At 33.2% G+C, this 16,710-nt stretch overlaps 1 protein-coding gene across 4 annotated transcripts in view; it reads right to left on the reverse strand.

The window, feature by feature from the left end:
* Positions 1-8,518: 8,518 nt before the first annotated feature.
* The window catches only part of LOC134700147 (cingulin-like protein 1), a 54,600-nt gene continuing 46,408 nt past the window's right edge, over positions 8,519-16,710 (reverse strand). For all 4 annotated transcript variants that reach the window (XM_063561511.1, XM_063561512.1, XM_063561510.1 and 1 more), the window contains 5 exons: positions 15,920-15,991; positions 15,079-15,168; positions 14,363-14,472; positions 12,901-13,000; positions 8,519-9,884 (listed from right to left, as the gene is read on the reverse strand). In XM_063561511.1, coding sequence (XP_063417581.1) covers positions 9,576-9,884; positions 12,901-13,000; positions 14,363-14,472; positions 15,079-15,168; positions 15,920-15,991 — 681 coding nt within the window. In that variant the 3' untranslated portion in view covers positions 8,519-9,575. The remainder of the gene's footprint in view (positions 9,885-12,900; positions 13,001-14,362; positions 14,473-15,078; positions 15,169-15,919; positions 15,992-16,710) is intronic.

Here is a 16,710-nt window from a genome sequence, read left to right on the forward strand (position 1 = left end):
CTACAACTTAACAACACTTGGACAGAACCTCACAAGGAAAGGAACATTTATGCTATGTTTGGTTTCATTCAACTCAGTGGTTCTCTAAAAGAAGAAATTTGTATGTATTTCTCATAGGGTCCTATGTTAAATTAAGTCCCCCCTATGGCGACCATCTAGGAAGTTGGATTGGCGACAAAGTAACAACACTTGGTCGGCATCTCATTAGGAACATTCATGCTATGTTTGGTTTCAATCCATTCAGTGGTTCTCTAGAAGAAGTCATTTATATGCATTTCCCATAGGGTCCTATGTCAAACTAAGTCCCCCGCTGGCGGCCATCTTGGATGATGGATCGGCTACAAAGTAACAAAACTTGGTCAGTACCTCATAAGGAACATTCATGCCATGTTTGGTTTCATTCCATTCAGTGGTTCTCTAGAAGAAGTCATTTGTATGCATTTCCAATAGGGTCCTATGTTAAATTAAATCCCCTGCTGGCGGCCATCTTGGATGATGGAACCGTTACAAAGTAACAACACGTGGTCAGCACCTCATAAGGAACATTCATGCCGTGTTTGATTTCATTCCATTTAGTGGTTCTCTAGAAGAAGTCATTTGTATGCATTTCCCATAGGGTCCTATGTTAAACTAAGTCCCCGCTGGTGGCCATCTTGGATGGTGGATCGGCTAAAAAAAAAACCAGAAGCCACAGACTTAACTGTGTGAATTACATTTTTGCTGTATCATAAAATTGAGAATGGAAATGGGGAATGTGTCAAAGAGACAACAACCCGACCAAATAAAAAACAACAGCAGAAGGTCACCAACAGGTCTTCAATGTAACGAGAAATTCCCGCACCCGGAGGCGTCCTTCAGCTGGCCCCATAACAAATATATACTAGTTCAGTGATAATGAACGCCATACTAATTTCCAAATTGTACACAAGAAACTAAAATTTAAATAATACAAGACTAACAAAGGCCAGAGGCTCCTGACTTGGGACAGGCGCAAAAATGCGGCGGGGTTAAACATGTTTGTGATATCTCAACCCTCCCCCTATACCTCTAACCAATGTAGAAAAGTAAAAGCATAACAATACGCACATTAAAATTCAGTTCAAGAGAAGTCCGAGTCTGATGTCAGAAGATGTAACCAAAGAAAATAAACAAAATGACAATAATACATAAATAATAACAGACTACTAGCAGTTAACTGACATGCCAGCTCCAGACTTCAATTAAACTGACGGAAAGATTATGATTTCATCATATGAACATCAGGCACAATCCTTCCCGTTAGGGGTTTAGTATCATACCATCATAACATATATGAGGAGAACATAACCCGTGTCATGCCAACAACTGTTTTTAGAATAAATGTGTTTAGCTCAGACGCAAAGACCTTATCAGTGACTCAATATTAACGCCAAAATATGCAATCTTTAATGACTTGACAACAGTATCGTAATTATATCCCTTCTTTATAAGTCTATTCAAAGGTTTTGTAAGTTTATGAGTTGAATACTGACACCATTGTGCTTTATAAAGAATATTTCCATAAAAAATTGGATGTGAAATACCTGAACGTATAAGAAGTCTGCATGTTGAGCTATATTTACGAATGATGTCTTTATACCGATGATAAAATTTAGTAAATGTTTTGACTAGTTTGTGATATCGAAAACCCTGGTGTAATAATTTTTCAGTAATACATAAATTTCTCTCGTTAAAATCTAAAATATTGTTACATACACGAGCGAATCGTACAAGTTGAGATATATAAACACCGTAAGATGGTGACAAGGGAACGTCACCATCTAAAAACGGATAATTAACGATAGGAAATGAAAAATCCTCCCTTTTGTCATAAATTTTAGTATTCAGCTTTCCGTTAGTGATATAGATATCAAGATCGAGGAAAGGGCAGTGGTCATTGTTAGTATTAGCTTTATTTAAAGTAAGTTCACCAGGATAAATTTCATTAATATACATACTGAAGTCGTCATTATTGAGAGCCAAAATATCATCCAAATATCTAAAAGTATTATTAAATTTGTTTATCAGATGTTGTTTTGATGGGTCTTTGCTTATTTTTGTCATAAATTGTAACTCATAACAATACAAAAACAGGTCCGCAATAAGTGGTGCACAGTAAGTCCCCATTGGAATTCCGATAATCTGACGATATACGGAATCCCCAAAGCGAACAAAAATGGTATCTAGTAAAAATTCCAGGGCATATATAGTATCAAAGCATGTCCAATTGTTATTTGGATGGAGAGTTGTCTCATTGGCACTCACACCACATCTTCCTATATCTACCAATTAACATAGTTTTTTTGTTTATTGCTACTAAAAAATGACCTAAAAGAGTTTGAACATATATATTCACATTCTGATTTTTTGAATGCCCATTTAATTAGGTGTGTGAATTTTTTCTTAATGAGAATGTGAGGCAATGTGGTATACAGGGTAGAAAAATCAAAACTTTGAACAGATTCAAAATCACCAATATAAGCATGCAATTTATCAAGTACTTCCAACGAGTTCTTGACACTCCAAAAGTAATTTATTCTACTATTTTCGAAGGTCTTATTTGAACAATTTATTATAAGGTTTTTAATTGTACCAAGTGTGCTGGTAAGAATAATAGACAATTTAGTAGTTGAACAATGGCTTAAAGACGAAATAAATCTATATTTGTAAGGGGTTTTGTGTAGCTTCGGAAGCCAATACATAGTTGGAACTTTCATTGTATTTGGCTTTGCTTGTAAAGCGGTGGCTAAAAGTTTAAGTTTGTTACAGATTTCGTTTTCTGAAAATGGAGTCAGTTGGAATGTTGGTGAATTGGTGATTTCCTTTTTCAGAACCTCAATGTAAAATTTACGTCAAACAATAATAATATTATTAGCAGCTTTATTGGCCGGGACAAAAACAAATTCCTTGGCTAGTTCATGCATATTAGTCTTTTGATGTTGTCCCTAAAAGCTTAAGTCTTCCTCTGAATCTATACATTTAAAATGCTTTGAGACCAAAATATTGTCAAAAAATTATTCAAACAGAATTTTCAGATTAAGAAGGGGTCTGGGAAACACCCACAAAACATAATTATGCATCATTTGTTCTATAGCTTCTTGGGGGCTTTAATGGGTCCAAAACCCTTCAAAAAAAATTTGATCGGCGAAAAAAAAAGAAAGTTTCCAATACTTTAAAAAAAGGCTAGATACAACCAAACTTTAATACTTTGTATGTAGCCAATACATATATGCAGTTGGGAATATAGAATGGTACATAATGACTTGACTATACATGAATTATTTATAATAAACAAATAATTTCAAAATTGTATTATAGTTGTGAAAATAAATAAACAGTCCCTTGCTTTAATGAAAATGAAAAATCTTGCTTCAATAGTGCAGAAAATAGATAACCTGTCCTCTTAGTTTACAAAAATAAGTAACCGATCCAAAACAAATCTTCCTGCCCCCCCCCCCCCCCCCCGAATATCAAATGGTTGTCCCCTTATTTCACAGTATGTCTCAGATCAGGACATCCTGGCATTTACATTTTTCAGGGGGTGATGCCAATATGGGAATCCTTTATATTTTTCATCTATTTGAAGGTGATTACTGATTATTTGTATTGCCGATTATTTTTAACCAGAGGTTATAGTATTTAAAAATCAAAATGGAGATATACTATAGTGTCTTTAACAATATTAAAAGAGTAAAATTACTATATTCAACTGGTAACGATATATTCATCAATTAAATTAATTTGCATTAAAGTATATGGAAAATTTAGAGGATTCTTATCCGCATCACCTCTCAACATTGTTTACATAATAACAAAATTCTTCAGCCCATTGTATGAATATTCTCGTATAATTACAGCTTTTTGCCACCATAGGCTGTTCCCGCATATCGACAATTCTGAAGATCATAAACGTCATTTTCTAAAAATTAGATATATAAGCAGAGGTATTGATTTTATCAACTTATCAAGTATATTTAATGACTCTACCGTTCAAAACTTCATACCTCCCTATTTTGATAATATAGAACCACCTATAATTTCATACACATACAAAAAAAATCAGCAGAAGTTTAATTTTTAATTATACGTCGGTTACATCAGACGTGAATATAGATATCAATACCCCCTTAACTTGAAACTGTGAATCGTCGAAGTTAAGATATGTTCCTTTATAATGGCCATTTTATTACAGGGGACCTCAATATCGACATTTTTAGACATATAAACCAAACTTAGGTCGCCACTTCTAGACAGATACACCAAACTTAGATCCACATTTCTAGACATATACACCAAACTTAGATCCACATTCCTAGACATATACACCAAACTAACATCCACATTTCTAGACATACAAACCAAACTTAGGTCAACCTATTCCTAGACATATACACCAAACTTAGGTCAACCTATTCCTAGACATATACACCAAACTTAAGTCGACATTCCTAGACATATACACCAAACTTAGATCCACATTTCTAGACATATACACCAAACTGTTATCCACATTCCTAGACATATACACCAAACTTAGATCCACATTCCTTAGACATATACAGCAAACTTAAATCCACATTCCTAGACATATACACCAAACTTAGATCCACCTTCCTAGACATTTTAATTTTAATGTGCGTATTGTTATGCATTTATTTTTCTACATTGGTTAGAGGTATAGGGGGAGGGTTGAGATCTCACAAACATATTTAACCCCGCCGCATTTTTGCGCCTGTCCCAAGTCAGGAGCCTCCGGCCTTTGTTAGTCTTGTATTATTTTTATATTAGTTTCTTGTGTACAATTTGGAAATTAGTATGGCGTTCATTATCACTGAACTAGTATATATTTGTTTAGGGGCCAGCTGAAGGACGCCTCCGGGTGCGGGAATTTCTCGCTACATTGAAGACCTGTTGGTGACCTTCTGCTGTTGTTTTGGTCGGGTTGTTGTCTCTTTGACACATTCCCCATTTCCATTCTCAATTTTATATACACCAAACTTAGGTCAACATTTCGAGACATACACACCAAAGTTAGATCCACATTCCTAGACATATACACCAAACTTAGATCCAATTTCCTAGACATATACACCAAAGTTAAATTCACATTCCTAGACAGATACACCAAACTTAGATCCACATTTCTAGACACATACACCAAACTTAGGTCGACATTTCTAGACATACACACCAAAGTTAGATCCACCTTCCTAGACACATACACCAAAGTTAGATCCACATTTCTAGAAATATCCACCAAACTTAGGTCAAAATTACTAGACATATACACCAAACTTAGATCCACATTTCTAGACATACACACAAAAGTTAGATCAACATTTCTAGACATATACACCAAACTTAGATCCACATTTCTAGACATACACACCAAAGTTAGATCCACATTCCTAGACATATACACCAAACTTAGGTCGACATTTCTAGACATACACACCAAAGTTAGATCCACATTCCTAGACATATACACCAAACTTAGATCAACATTCCTAGACATATACACCAAACTTAAGTCAACATTTCTAGACATATATACACCAAACTTAGGTCAACATTTCTAGACATACAGTCCAAACTTCGGTCGACATTTCTAGACATATACACCAAACTTAGATCCACATTTCTAGACATATACAACAAACTTAGATTCACATGTCTAGACATACACACCAAACTTAGATCCACATTCCTAGACATATACACCAAACTTAGATCCACATTTCTAGACATATACACCAAACTTAGGTCAAAATTACTAGACATATACACCAAAGTTAGATCCACATTCCTAGACATATACACCAAACTTAGATCAACATTCCTAGACATATACACCAAACTTAAGTCAACATTTCTAGACATATATACACCAAACTTAGGTCAACATTTCTAGACATACAGTCCAAACTTCGGTCGACATTTCTAGACATATACACCAAACTTTGATCCACATTTCTAGACATATACAACAAACTTAGATTCACATTTCTAGACATACACACCAAACTTAGATCCACATTCCTAGACATATACACCAAACTTAGATCCACATTTCTAGACATATACACCAAATCTAGATCGACATTTCTAGACATACACACCAAAGTTAGATCCACATTCCTAGACATTTACACCAAACTTAGATCCACATTCTTGACATATACACCAAACTTAGATCCACATTTTTAGACATATGCACCAAACTTAGGTCAAAATTCCTAGACATATACTAGTATACACCAAACTTAGGTCAAAATTTCTAGACATACAGTCCAAACTTAGGTCAACATTTCTAGACATTTACACCAAAGTTAGATCCACATTCCTAGACATATACACCAAACTTAGATCCACATTCCTAGACATAAACACCAAACTTTGATCCACATTTGTAGACACATACACCAAACTTAGATCCACATTTCTAGACATTTACACCAAACTTAGGTCAAAATTACTAGACATATACACCAAACTTAGATCCACATTTCTAGACATATACACCAAACTTAGGTCGACATTATAGACATACACACCAAAGTTAGATCCACATTCCTAAACATAAACACCAAACTAAGGTCAACATTTCTAGACATATATACACCAAACTTAGGTCAACATTTCTAGACATACAGTCCAAACTTAGGTCAACATTTCTAGACACACAGTCCAAACTTAGGTCGACATTATAGACATACACACCAAAGTTAGATCCACATTCCTAAACATAAACACCAAACTTAGGTCAACATTTCTAGACATATACACCAAACTTAGATCCACATTCCTAGACATATATACCAAATTTAAGTCGACATTTCTAGACATACACACCAAACTTAGATCCACATTTTTAGACATTACATCAAACTTAGGTCAACATTTCTAAACATACAGTCCAAACTTAGGTCGACATTTCTATACATATACACCAAACTTAGATCCACATTTCTAGACATATTCACCAAACTTAAGTCAAAATTACTAGACATATTCACCAAACTTAGGTCATCATTTCTAAACATATCAACATCAAACTTAGGTCACCATTACTAGACATATACACTAAACTTAGGTCAACATATCTAGACATCCACACCAAACTTAGGTCAACATATCTAGACATTTAGACCAAACTTAGGTCGACATTTCTAGACATATACACCAAACTTTGGTCGACATTTCTAGACATATACACCAAACTTAGGTCAACATATCTAGACATATAGACCAAACTTAGGTTGACATTTCTAAACATATTCACCAAACTCAGGTCGCCACTTCTAGACAGTGGTCAACTCAGTCACAGAATTGATGACAGAAAAGACAATTTTGAAAAATAAAAAACATAAATAATAAAATACCAAGTCCCTTATCAAATGGCAAATCAAAAGACCAAAAACATATCAAACAAATAGATAACAACTGTCATATATTTTTCTCACCATAGCAGCATAATACCAATTTCATTGCATATGAAGTATACATTTCTTAACTCATACAATATTCAAGAACTTTCAGCTGCAACTAGACTTTGTAAAACATTATTGAAGTTGGAGCACAAAATTAGTGAGTAAAAGAAAGTCTTGTTCTTCTTCTCTGCAATTTATTTGGAAAGTAACAAGATCTAATTAATATAAATATTGTGTCTTCTTCTTAAACAATGCAAGATGGGCTAACTATATTGTATGGGCTTTGCTCATTGTTGAAGGCCATATGGTGACCTATAGATTTTAATTTCTGTGTCATTTAGGCTCTTGTTGATAGGTGTCTCAATGGTAATCATACCACATCTTCTTTTTTATATTAAGTTATAGATTCTAAGTGCTGAAGATGTGTATTTTTTTAGTTTTGCTCTTATTAGTGTTTGTGCTATGATGTTCCTTGACGATTCTTGACATAACTCAATATTTACACACATCATGTTTTTGGCTTTGGGCCTTCCTCAAGTACAAATTCCAACACATCAGGTTTTTACAGTGTTTTTTTCATTTCCTTTACCGTACCCTTTTATTTATATGTATTTTACTTGTATTTACTTGTATTTTACAGAAAATATATACTGTACACTGTATCTACTATCAAATATTTTGCATCTTTGTCGGATTTTTTTGTATGAATTTTTAAGTCAGTTGTGTTTTATGTCTGTGATGTATATTACATGTATTTGGCTGCTGGATCTAAATTACTGTCGCAATAATCACTTATGTCTGTTTGGGTTACTCACCCAATCTTGTTAATATAACAGAACTATAAACAAATGTCATACAAGTGGGAGGTTTCATTAGATATAAAATCAGAATTAACCTGCTATTTTCTACCATATAATCCTGTACAAAGCCAGGAATAATTTGTTCTAACGGTTGATTATTTAAAGTCCAACATTTAATTTTGATAGTTTTTATGTACTTTCGTTTTTTTTTATATACCTTGGAGTTCTGTTCTTTTGTAAAGATTTTTTATAATTAAAAATGAACAAATATAAGTTTCATATTCTTTTATATTAAGACATAAAATGACATATAAAAATAAAATTGTCAAAAATTATTATCACAGTTGAATTACAATAAATCTAAAATGCAAAAATATCTATGTAAAACTGATTCCTTAAATAAAATCTATAAAAAATGGAATGTTAATGTTAAATCGGAAGGTTTTCAAAGTTAATTGCCATGACAGTTTCTAAGGCAACCAGTACATATATTACTATTACTATCACAATTGTAATAACTGTTATAAGGCAACTGTAATAACTGTTACTAAGGCAACTGTAATAACTGATACTAAGGCAACTGTAATAACTGTTACTAAGGCAACACTGATATATAACTGTTACATGTACTAAGGCAACACAGATCACTCTTGTTGGAATATTTTTCTTAATAACAACATAAATTAGAACAGTAAGTGAATTAGAATGTCTAAATGAGAAAACCATTGGGCACAAAAAAAATATTATTAAATACATTTATCATTATTTCAAATACTGTGGATTCATTAATATTCGTTGCCGTTGGAAACCATTTTTGCGTGGCTTTCGTGGGCACAGGAGAACTACGAATTCAAATGTTCAATGAATTACATATTTTCTAAAGGAATGAGTGTAGACTTTGCCAAAACCACAAAATCAAATATCCACAAATAACTAAGTTTTCCTCAAACCACAAAAATTGATACCAACGAAAATAAATGAATCCAGAGTAAGGAAAAATACGCCAATTTAGAAAGACTAGTATTTCATAAATACTCTTCAAAGATTTCCTCCAAATGCCATAAAACAGACAAATTTCTGTATCACTTTGTTCAAGATGTGGTATGATTGCAAATATGACAACTCTCCACAAGTTACCAAATGACAAAGAAATTAACAACTATAGGTCACCTTACAGCCTTCAACAATGAGCAAAGCCCATACCGCATAGTCAGCTATAAGAGCCCCTTAAGAGACACTTATAAACATTACATCTAAACCACATTGTATTCAATAAACTAGACAGCTAAACCGCATTGTATTCAATAAACAAACATTAAAAACTTTACTAAAACAATTCGTCTTCGTCATTCTCATCTAATACTGTCTGTTCTATTTCTCCTAACAATTCCTTCCTCATTTCTTCTATTTCCTGTCTTGACTCTGGAATTATGGGATCAGCGAGAATAAAATCGTCCTCATCGTCAACATGATAATCTAGTTTCCCGGACCCTTGATATGCCAGTTCAGCCTCTTCTTGAGTGATTGGTGCACTAGAGCGTCTATATTTTAATGTCTTGATTGATTTTTCTTCTGGCGTCAGAATTTCTCCTGGTGTGAAACTGACGTCAGCTTTATGCTTAGATTTTAACATGCTCTGTAAAATGTTTAAAAGTAAGATATAAGACCATGGTTTTGTTCAGTTTTTTAAATCAAAAGAGGTAGAATATACCAAAAACAAAAACAAACTGACCACACCATAGAAAAAAAAAGAAAGAAAACTATAGATTTTAAAAAACAATATATATAACATATGATAAAAATAATGTCAATGGTAATAAATTAAGATTTTATAGATTGTTTAAAACTTGTATTGGTACGGAGCCTTATGTAAAGGTAGTTAATAATAGATGCCACCGACGTATTTTGTCACTATTCAGAGCTGGTTCGTTACAAATTAAAGTTGAAACAGGTCGATATGCTAGACCACACGAACCTCTACAAGACCGTTTATGTATTTTTTGTGATAGTAGCCAAATTGAAGATGAAAAACACTTTCTTTTTAATTGTTGTTTTTACTCTGATATCAGACATGAATTATATGCCAAAGCCTGTCTTTTAAATGTTGATTTTGAGAATTTATGTGATGTTGAAAAACTTCGTTATCTTATGTGTAATGAGAATATGGTTCCTCTTTTAGCTAGTTCCCTTTATCATATGTTTTATCGACGAAAACATGTCATCTAGAAATTATATATGTTTTGTTATTTTTTATTTATTTTTTTAATTTACGAAATACATTTTAAATGTATCAAAGCTGTCCTTTTATGTATGTATTAGATGTTTGTTTTAATGATAGTGTCTCAGAAGTCGTTTTCGGCTAGCATCCTTTTACATAAATGTTGGGTTCTTATGACTTTATGTGTATATATATATATATTGATATTGTAATGGATGGTGACACTTTAATAAAAAATCTCTTATCTTATATAACATACAACAACTGAACAACATGAACCCCATTAAAAACCATGAGTTATCTCTGGTAAACAGATCTAGCTCCACATGTGGCAGCAGTAAATTTGCTGATGGTAGCAACATTGGGTACTAAATTTTTTATTCAGTAATAAAATAATATATTGTCAAAGTAGTGAAAAACAGGACATCAATTAGCTAGTACCATAACTGCCAATGACCTTCAGATGTCTTGTGGACTTGTTTTGTGTATTTACTTTCCTGTTTTATCCATGTATACTCAGCATCTTCTTTCATTAAAACAAAACATTGTTTGAAATTAATATTTAACCAAGGGAGACAACTACTTATTTTGTATAATCTATAAATCTCTTGTTTTTTAAAAGATATTAATGCATTTATAATAAAAATTTATCTTGTGAAGAGTTGGTTCATTGGCAAACATTTAATTCATAATACTTTTTGTTGATTTTTTAAATTTTTTGTAAATTTCAATAGGCTTGTTTACAAATCTTTGTAAAACCACAAGATCAAATATCAAGGATACAATTTTTCCTCTACACATGAAAATTAGTACCCACGAGAATAAATGAATCCAATGTAATCCATAGACTTTACTTACATGCATGACTTCTTTAGCAGACCACACCCTGATAACTCTCTAGACTTCACTTTCATGCATGACTTCTTTAGCAGACGACACCCTGACAACTCTCTAGACTTTACTTACATGCATGATTTCTTTAGCAGACGACACCTTGACAACTCTCTAGACTTTACTTACATGCATGACTTCTTTAGCAGAAGACACCCTGACAACTCTCTAGACTTCACTTTCATGCATGACTTCTTTAGCAGACGACACCCTGACAACTCTCTAGACTTTACTTACATGCATGATTTCTTTAGCAGACGACACCCTGACAACTCTCTAGACTTCACTTACATGCATGACTCCTTTAGCAGACAACACCCTGACAACTCTCTAGACTTCACTTACATGCATGACTTCTTTAGCAGACGACACCCTGACAAATCTCTAGACTTTACTTACATGCATGACTTCTTTAGCAGACAACACCCTGACAACTCTCTAGACTTTACTTACATGCATGACTTCTTTAGCAGACGACACCCTGACAACTCTCTAGACTTTACTTACATGCATGACTTCTTTAGCAGACAACCCCCTGACAACTCTCTAGACTTTACTTACATGCATGACTCCTTTAGCAGACGACACCCTGACAACTCTCTAGACTTTACTTACATGCATGACTTCTTTAGCAGACGACACCCTGACAACTCTCTAGACTTTACTTACATGCATGACTTCTTTAGCAGACGACACCCTGACAACTCTCTAGACCTTACTTTAAGTTACTTACAAGCATGACTTCTTTAGCAGACGACACCCTGACAACTCTCTAGACTTTACTCACATGCATGACTCCTTTAGCAGACGACACCCTGAAAAATCTCTAGACTTTACTTACATGCATGACTTCTTTAGCAGACGACACCCTGACAACTCTCTAGACTTTACTTACATGCATGACTTCTTTAGCAGAAGACACCCTGACAACTCTCTAGACTTTACTTACATGCATGACTTCTTTAGCAGATGACCCCCTGACAACTCTCTAGACTTTACTTACATGCATGACTCCTTTAGCAGACGACACTCTGACAACTCTCTAGACTTTACTAACATGCATGACTTCTTTAGCAGACGACACCCTGACAACTCTCTAGACTTTACTTACATGCATGATTTCTTTAGCAGACGACACCCTGACAAATCTCTAGACTTTACTTACATGCATGACTTCTTTAGCAGTCAACACCCTGACAACTCTCTAGACTTTACTTACATGCATGACTTCTTTAGCAGACGACACCCTGACAACTCTCTAGACTTTACTTACATGCATGACTTCTTTAGCAGACGACACCCTGACAAATCTCTAGACTTTACTTACATGCATGACTTCTTTAGCAGACGACACCCTGACAACTCTCTAGACTTTACTTACATGCATGACTTCTTTAGCAGACGACACCCTGACAAATCTCTAGACTTTACTTACATGCATGACTTCTTTAGCAGACGACACCCTGACAACTCTCTAGACTTTACTTACATGCATGACTTCTTTAGCAGACAACACCCTGACAACTCTCTAGACTTTACTTACATGCATGACTTCTTTAGCAGATGACACTCTGACAACTCTCTCCTCATCAGCTGATACTTTTTCGTCGTATAATTCTCCACATTTCTTAACGTATAATCTCCTGTAAAACATTGTAAATCAATTATACACATATGGCCAACGATACATTTTTATCTGCAAAAAAGAATGTGTCCATAGTACACAGATGGCCCACTCGCACTTTCATTTTCTATGTTCAGTGGACTGTGAAATTTAGGTCAAAAATCTAATTTGACATTAAAATTAGAAATACCATATCATAGGGAACATTTGTATGAAGTTTCAAGTTGATTGAATTTCAACTTCATAAAAAAATAACTTGACCATAAAACTTTAACCTGAAGCGGGATAGACAGACAAACAAACAAATGGATGGACGCAAACCAGAAAACACAATTCTCTATATATCTATAAACCTAAAAAATGTTTTTTCAAATGACGATACACTCTCACTATCTATGAAATCATCCAATCTATCTAATCCATGTATGAACTTAAACCTGACAACAAATATGCTGTCAGGACTCATCCAGAAAGGCATTACAAGGTGTCTTAATTGAATGTTTAACTCTATTTTCAGGCCTATTGGCTATCTCGTGGCAGACAGTTTTTATTAGTAGATGTTACTGGAGGGCCAAAGACCTTTGACAAACTGACAATCATATTAAATTCAGATTGGACTTAAACACACCTGCGTAGTTTGAACTCACAACCTTACTGTAGACCGGCCACAAATATAGAAGGTGAACTACTTAGACCACTCTGCCACCAGAGCCCTAGGTGTCTTTAAATGCCATTCTATAAAAATGTCTAATGGTTATTGGTCTGTGTTATCTTTTAGTCATTTGGTACTTATTATTCTAATTAACGTCAGTAGTTTCAACATTAATTGTTAAAATTATCAGATTACCTAACAGAAAATAAATTGTAAGCCATTTTCAGTCATAAATAATTACATTAGATGTAGGTTTCATTATAATACTTAATTCTGATTGGCTACACTGCAATCTCGCGTTATTCCTAAATCAACTTCATTACACAATAAAAATTATCTTTCATGATGACATGAGGTCCCACAAAAAAGTGCACAGGTAAATTAAATAAAAACTAGATAAAATCATGTTTTCAAGATCCAAGCTAAAAAATGTAATTATAAGTATTGAATGCTTCTTTTTGTAACTTCATAGGGTTGTAAAAGCATTGACTGTGCACACTTTTTTAGAATGAAGTGATTTCGTGCTTCATACAAAATGTACTTTGGTCAACGCTTTTACACCCAAATAAAGTACAAAAAGAAGCATTCAATTCTTAAATATAATACAGACATGAATATGTGACATTGGTGCACTTATATTCTATTTCCTAATATTTTATCATCAGGGCCTGTCAATGATAAAGATTGCAGATTATTTTATTGATTGGTACTGTCTTAAATATTACCTACCTTAATTCCACATTTTTAGTCATTAGACTGTTGATTTGATCTTTATATTTGTCGTCGACTTGTTGAACTTTTTCTTCAAACTGTTCTTCAAAAGACATTAGTTTAACTTTCTGAAATAAAAAAAACCCCAAAATGTTATGTTTGCATGTTTTTGGATAAGAAGCAAACTTTATTGAACCTTTAAATGATACAAAACAAATTTCTGATTATAATCTTATTTTCTAACTTTAATATTTGTGCATTCCCTTTGTTTAATAAGGAGATATTTGTTTATAAAGTAAAGCAACAAGAAGATACAATTCAAGATAACAAACAAAACTGAGGGAATTTAACAATCTCCTGATGGGTCCAAATCTTCCATACCAAACTCTCTATATATTTTTTCCGGCCACATGTAAAACATAAAATGCTTACACTTCCTCCCCTAGCTATCTTTTTTTATTCTTATATTTGTGGTTTTACTTTTAAATACTGGTAAGTGAAATAAAAAAAAACTGTGTACTAGCTGGTCATTATGTGTATGTGACTTTGACACACCTATATATATATTTATGATTTTATTTAGAAGTACAGCAAATATAGCGTAAAACTTGGGTTGAGTTGTAAACTTGTAATATAACTGTATATATGTAGTTTTGAGAATACAAAATAATGACAGAGATATCGTTTTAAATTTTTAATAATCCAAGCCAGCATTACACAGATCTATTACTTACCGTATCGGCTAAATCTCTAGTTGTTGTTGCTAATAATTTACAGGTCTCATTATAACTGTTCTTAACTTCTTCCAATTCCGTTTTTACTTCCTGAATAAAATGAAAGATGAAAAATTAACTTTAGAATCAACAGTTTGTTGATAAAGTCTTAAAATTGTGATTTTATGTATTTGGATGTTTTTACAAGGTTCAGGCTACATATACCATGTCATAAAAAAGATGAATGTGAATAAATAAAATGTTCTTAACATAATTGAGGTAACAATGTAAAATAAAATGCATTCAACCCTTAATGTGTTTTCCTGTTTGAATTGTTTTACCTTTTTCATAGCATGGCCTTTTGTAGCAGACTGTTGGTATGTTTTTTTTCTCACATTGTTGAGGCTATATTAGACATAAATAAGGTCGTCAGTTTTCTCGTTTGAACTGTTTTACATTGACATTTTGGGGACTTTTATAGCTGACTATGCAGTATGAGCTTTGCTTATTGTTGAAGGCTGTACGGTGAACTTTAGTCGTAAATTTCTATGTCATTTGGTCTTTTGTGGAGAGTTGTCTCATTGGCAATCATACCACATCTTCTTTTTTATATTTATTTAAACCTGTTCATTGCTTGACTTTTTATACCTTATACCATATTATCATTTATGGATTTGGTGTTGAAAGGTTGTTAAATATTTGCTTTTCTGGGCTTTTTATTATGGTGGAATGTTGTTTCACTGACCTTTATCCTTTAAATACTTTGATTCTTATTTTTAATATGGCTTCGTTTTTCTGACCTATTTATTTTTACCTTGTCTGTAACCTTCTTTCAGCTCAGCCATTAAGGAGCAAAACTTACCTTTAACTCGGCTGTTGTTCTTTTTAACCTTTCTAGATCAGCAGCAACATTAGAAAATCTTCTGACTAGTGCCTACAAAGATATCAATCTTGAATTAATATTCTATACACATGTGTTTCTAAGTATAATAATCCTAGAACCTATCTTATTTAAAAAGAAAGGGGAAATATAGAAAAAAATTTGTAAGGGTTCCGCGGAACCCAGTGTCTCGCCTACTTTTGCTGAAATTCACAGGCTCAACAAAATGAGGAAAAAAATCAATAAAAATATTCCTCTTGATACTATCTTTTGATTTTAAGTAGCTTCTGTCCAAGTTTAGTAAAAATCCAGGATAGTTTATGAATCTAATAAATGTTTAAAAACTTTAACTGCAGACTGTATGTAATGTTAACTGGAAGAAAACTTAGTCCATTTATCATGTTTATAAGTAAAATACAGGTACACAGGTACAAAATATTATCAAAATTTCCTTCTAAATACTAGCTTATGATCTTAAACAAGCTTCTGTCTAAGTTTGGTACAAATTAAAAGTAGCAAAAGAAAGTTTTGGTTTTTTTAAAATTTAACCACAGAGTGAACATGTTATTTCCTGGCAGAAAATCTAAGTCCATTTAAAAGTAAAATACGGAAAAAATGGATTTATTTTTTTACAAAATTTCCTTATGCATATTATCTTTTGATCATAAACTAGCTTCTGTCTAAGTTTGGTACAAACCCAGGATAGTTTAAGAAAGTTATTAAAATTTTTAAAACTTGAACCACAGAGTGAATGTAATGTTTCCCCGCAGAAA

Source organism: Mytilus trossulus, unplaced genomic scaffold (assembly GCF_036588685.1).
Source record: "Mytilus trossulus isolate FHL-02 unplaced genomic scaffold, PNRI_Mtr1.1.1.hap1 h1tg000122l__unscaffolded, whole genome shotgun sequence".
Classification (NCBI taxonomy): domain Eukaryota; kingdom Metazoa; phylum Mollusca; class Bivalvia; order Mytilida; family Mytilidae; genus Mytilus; species Mytilus trossulus.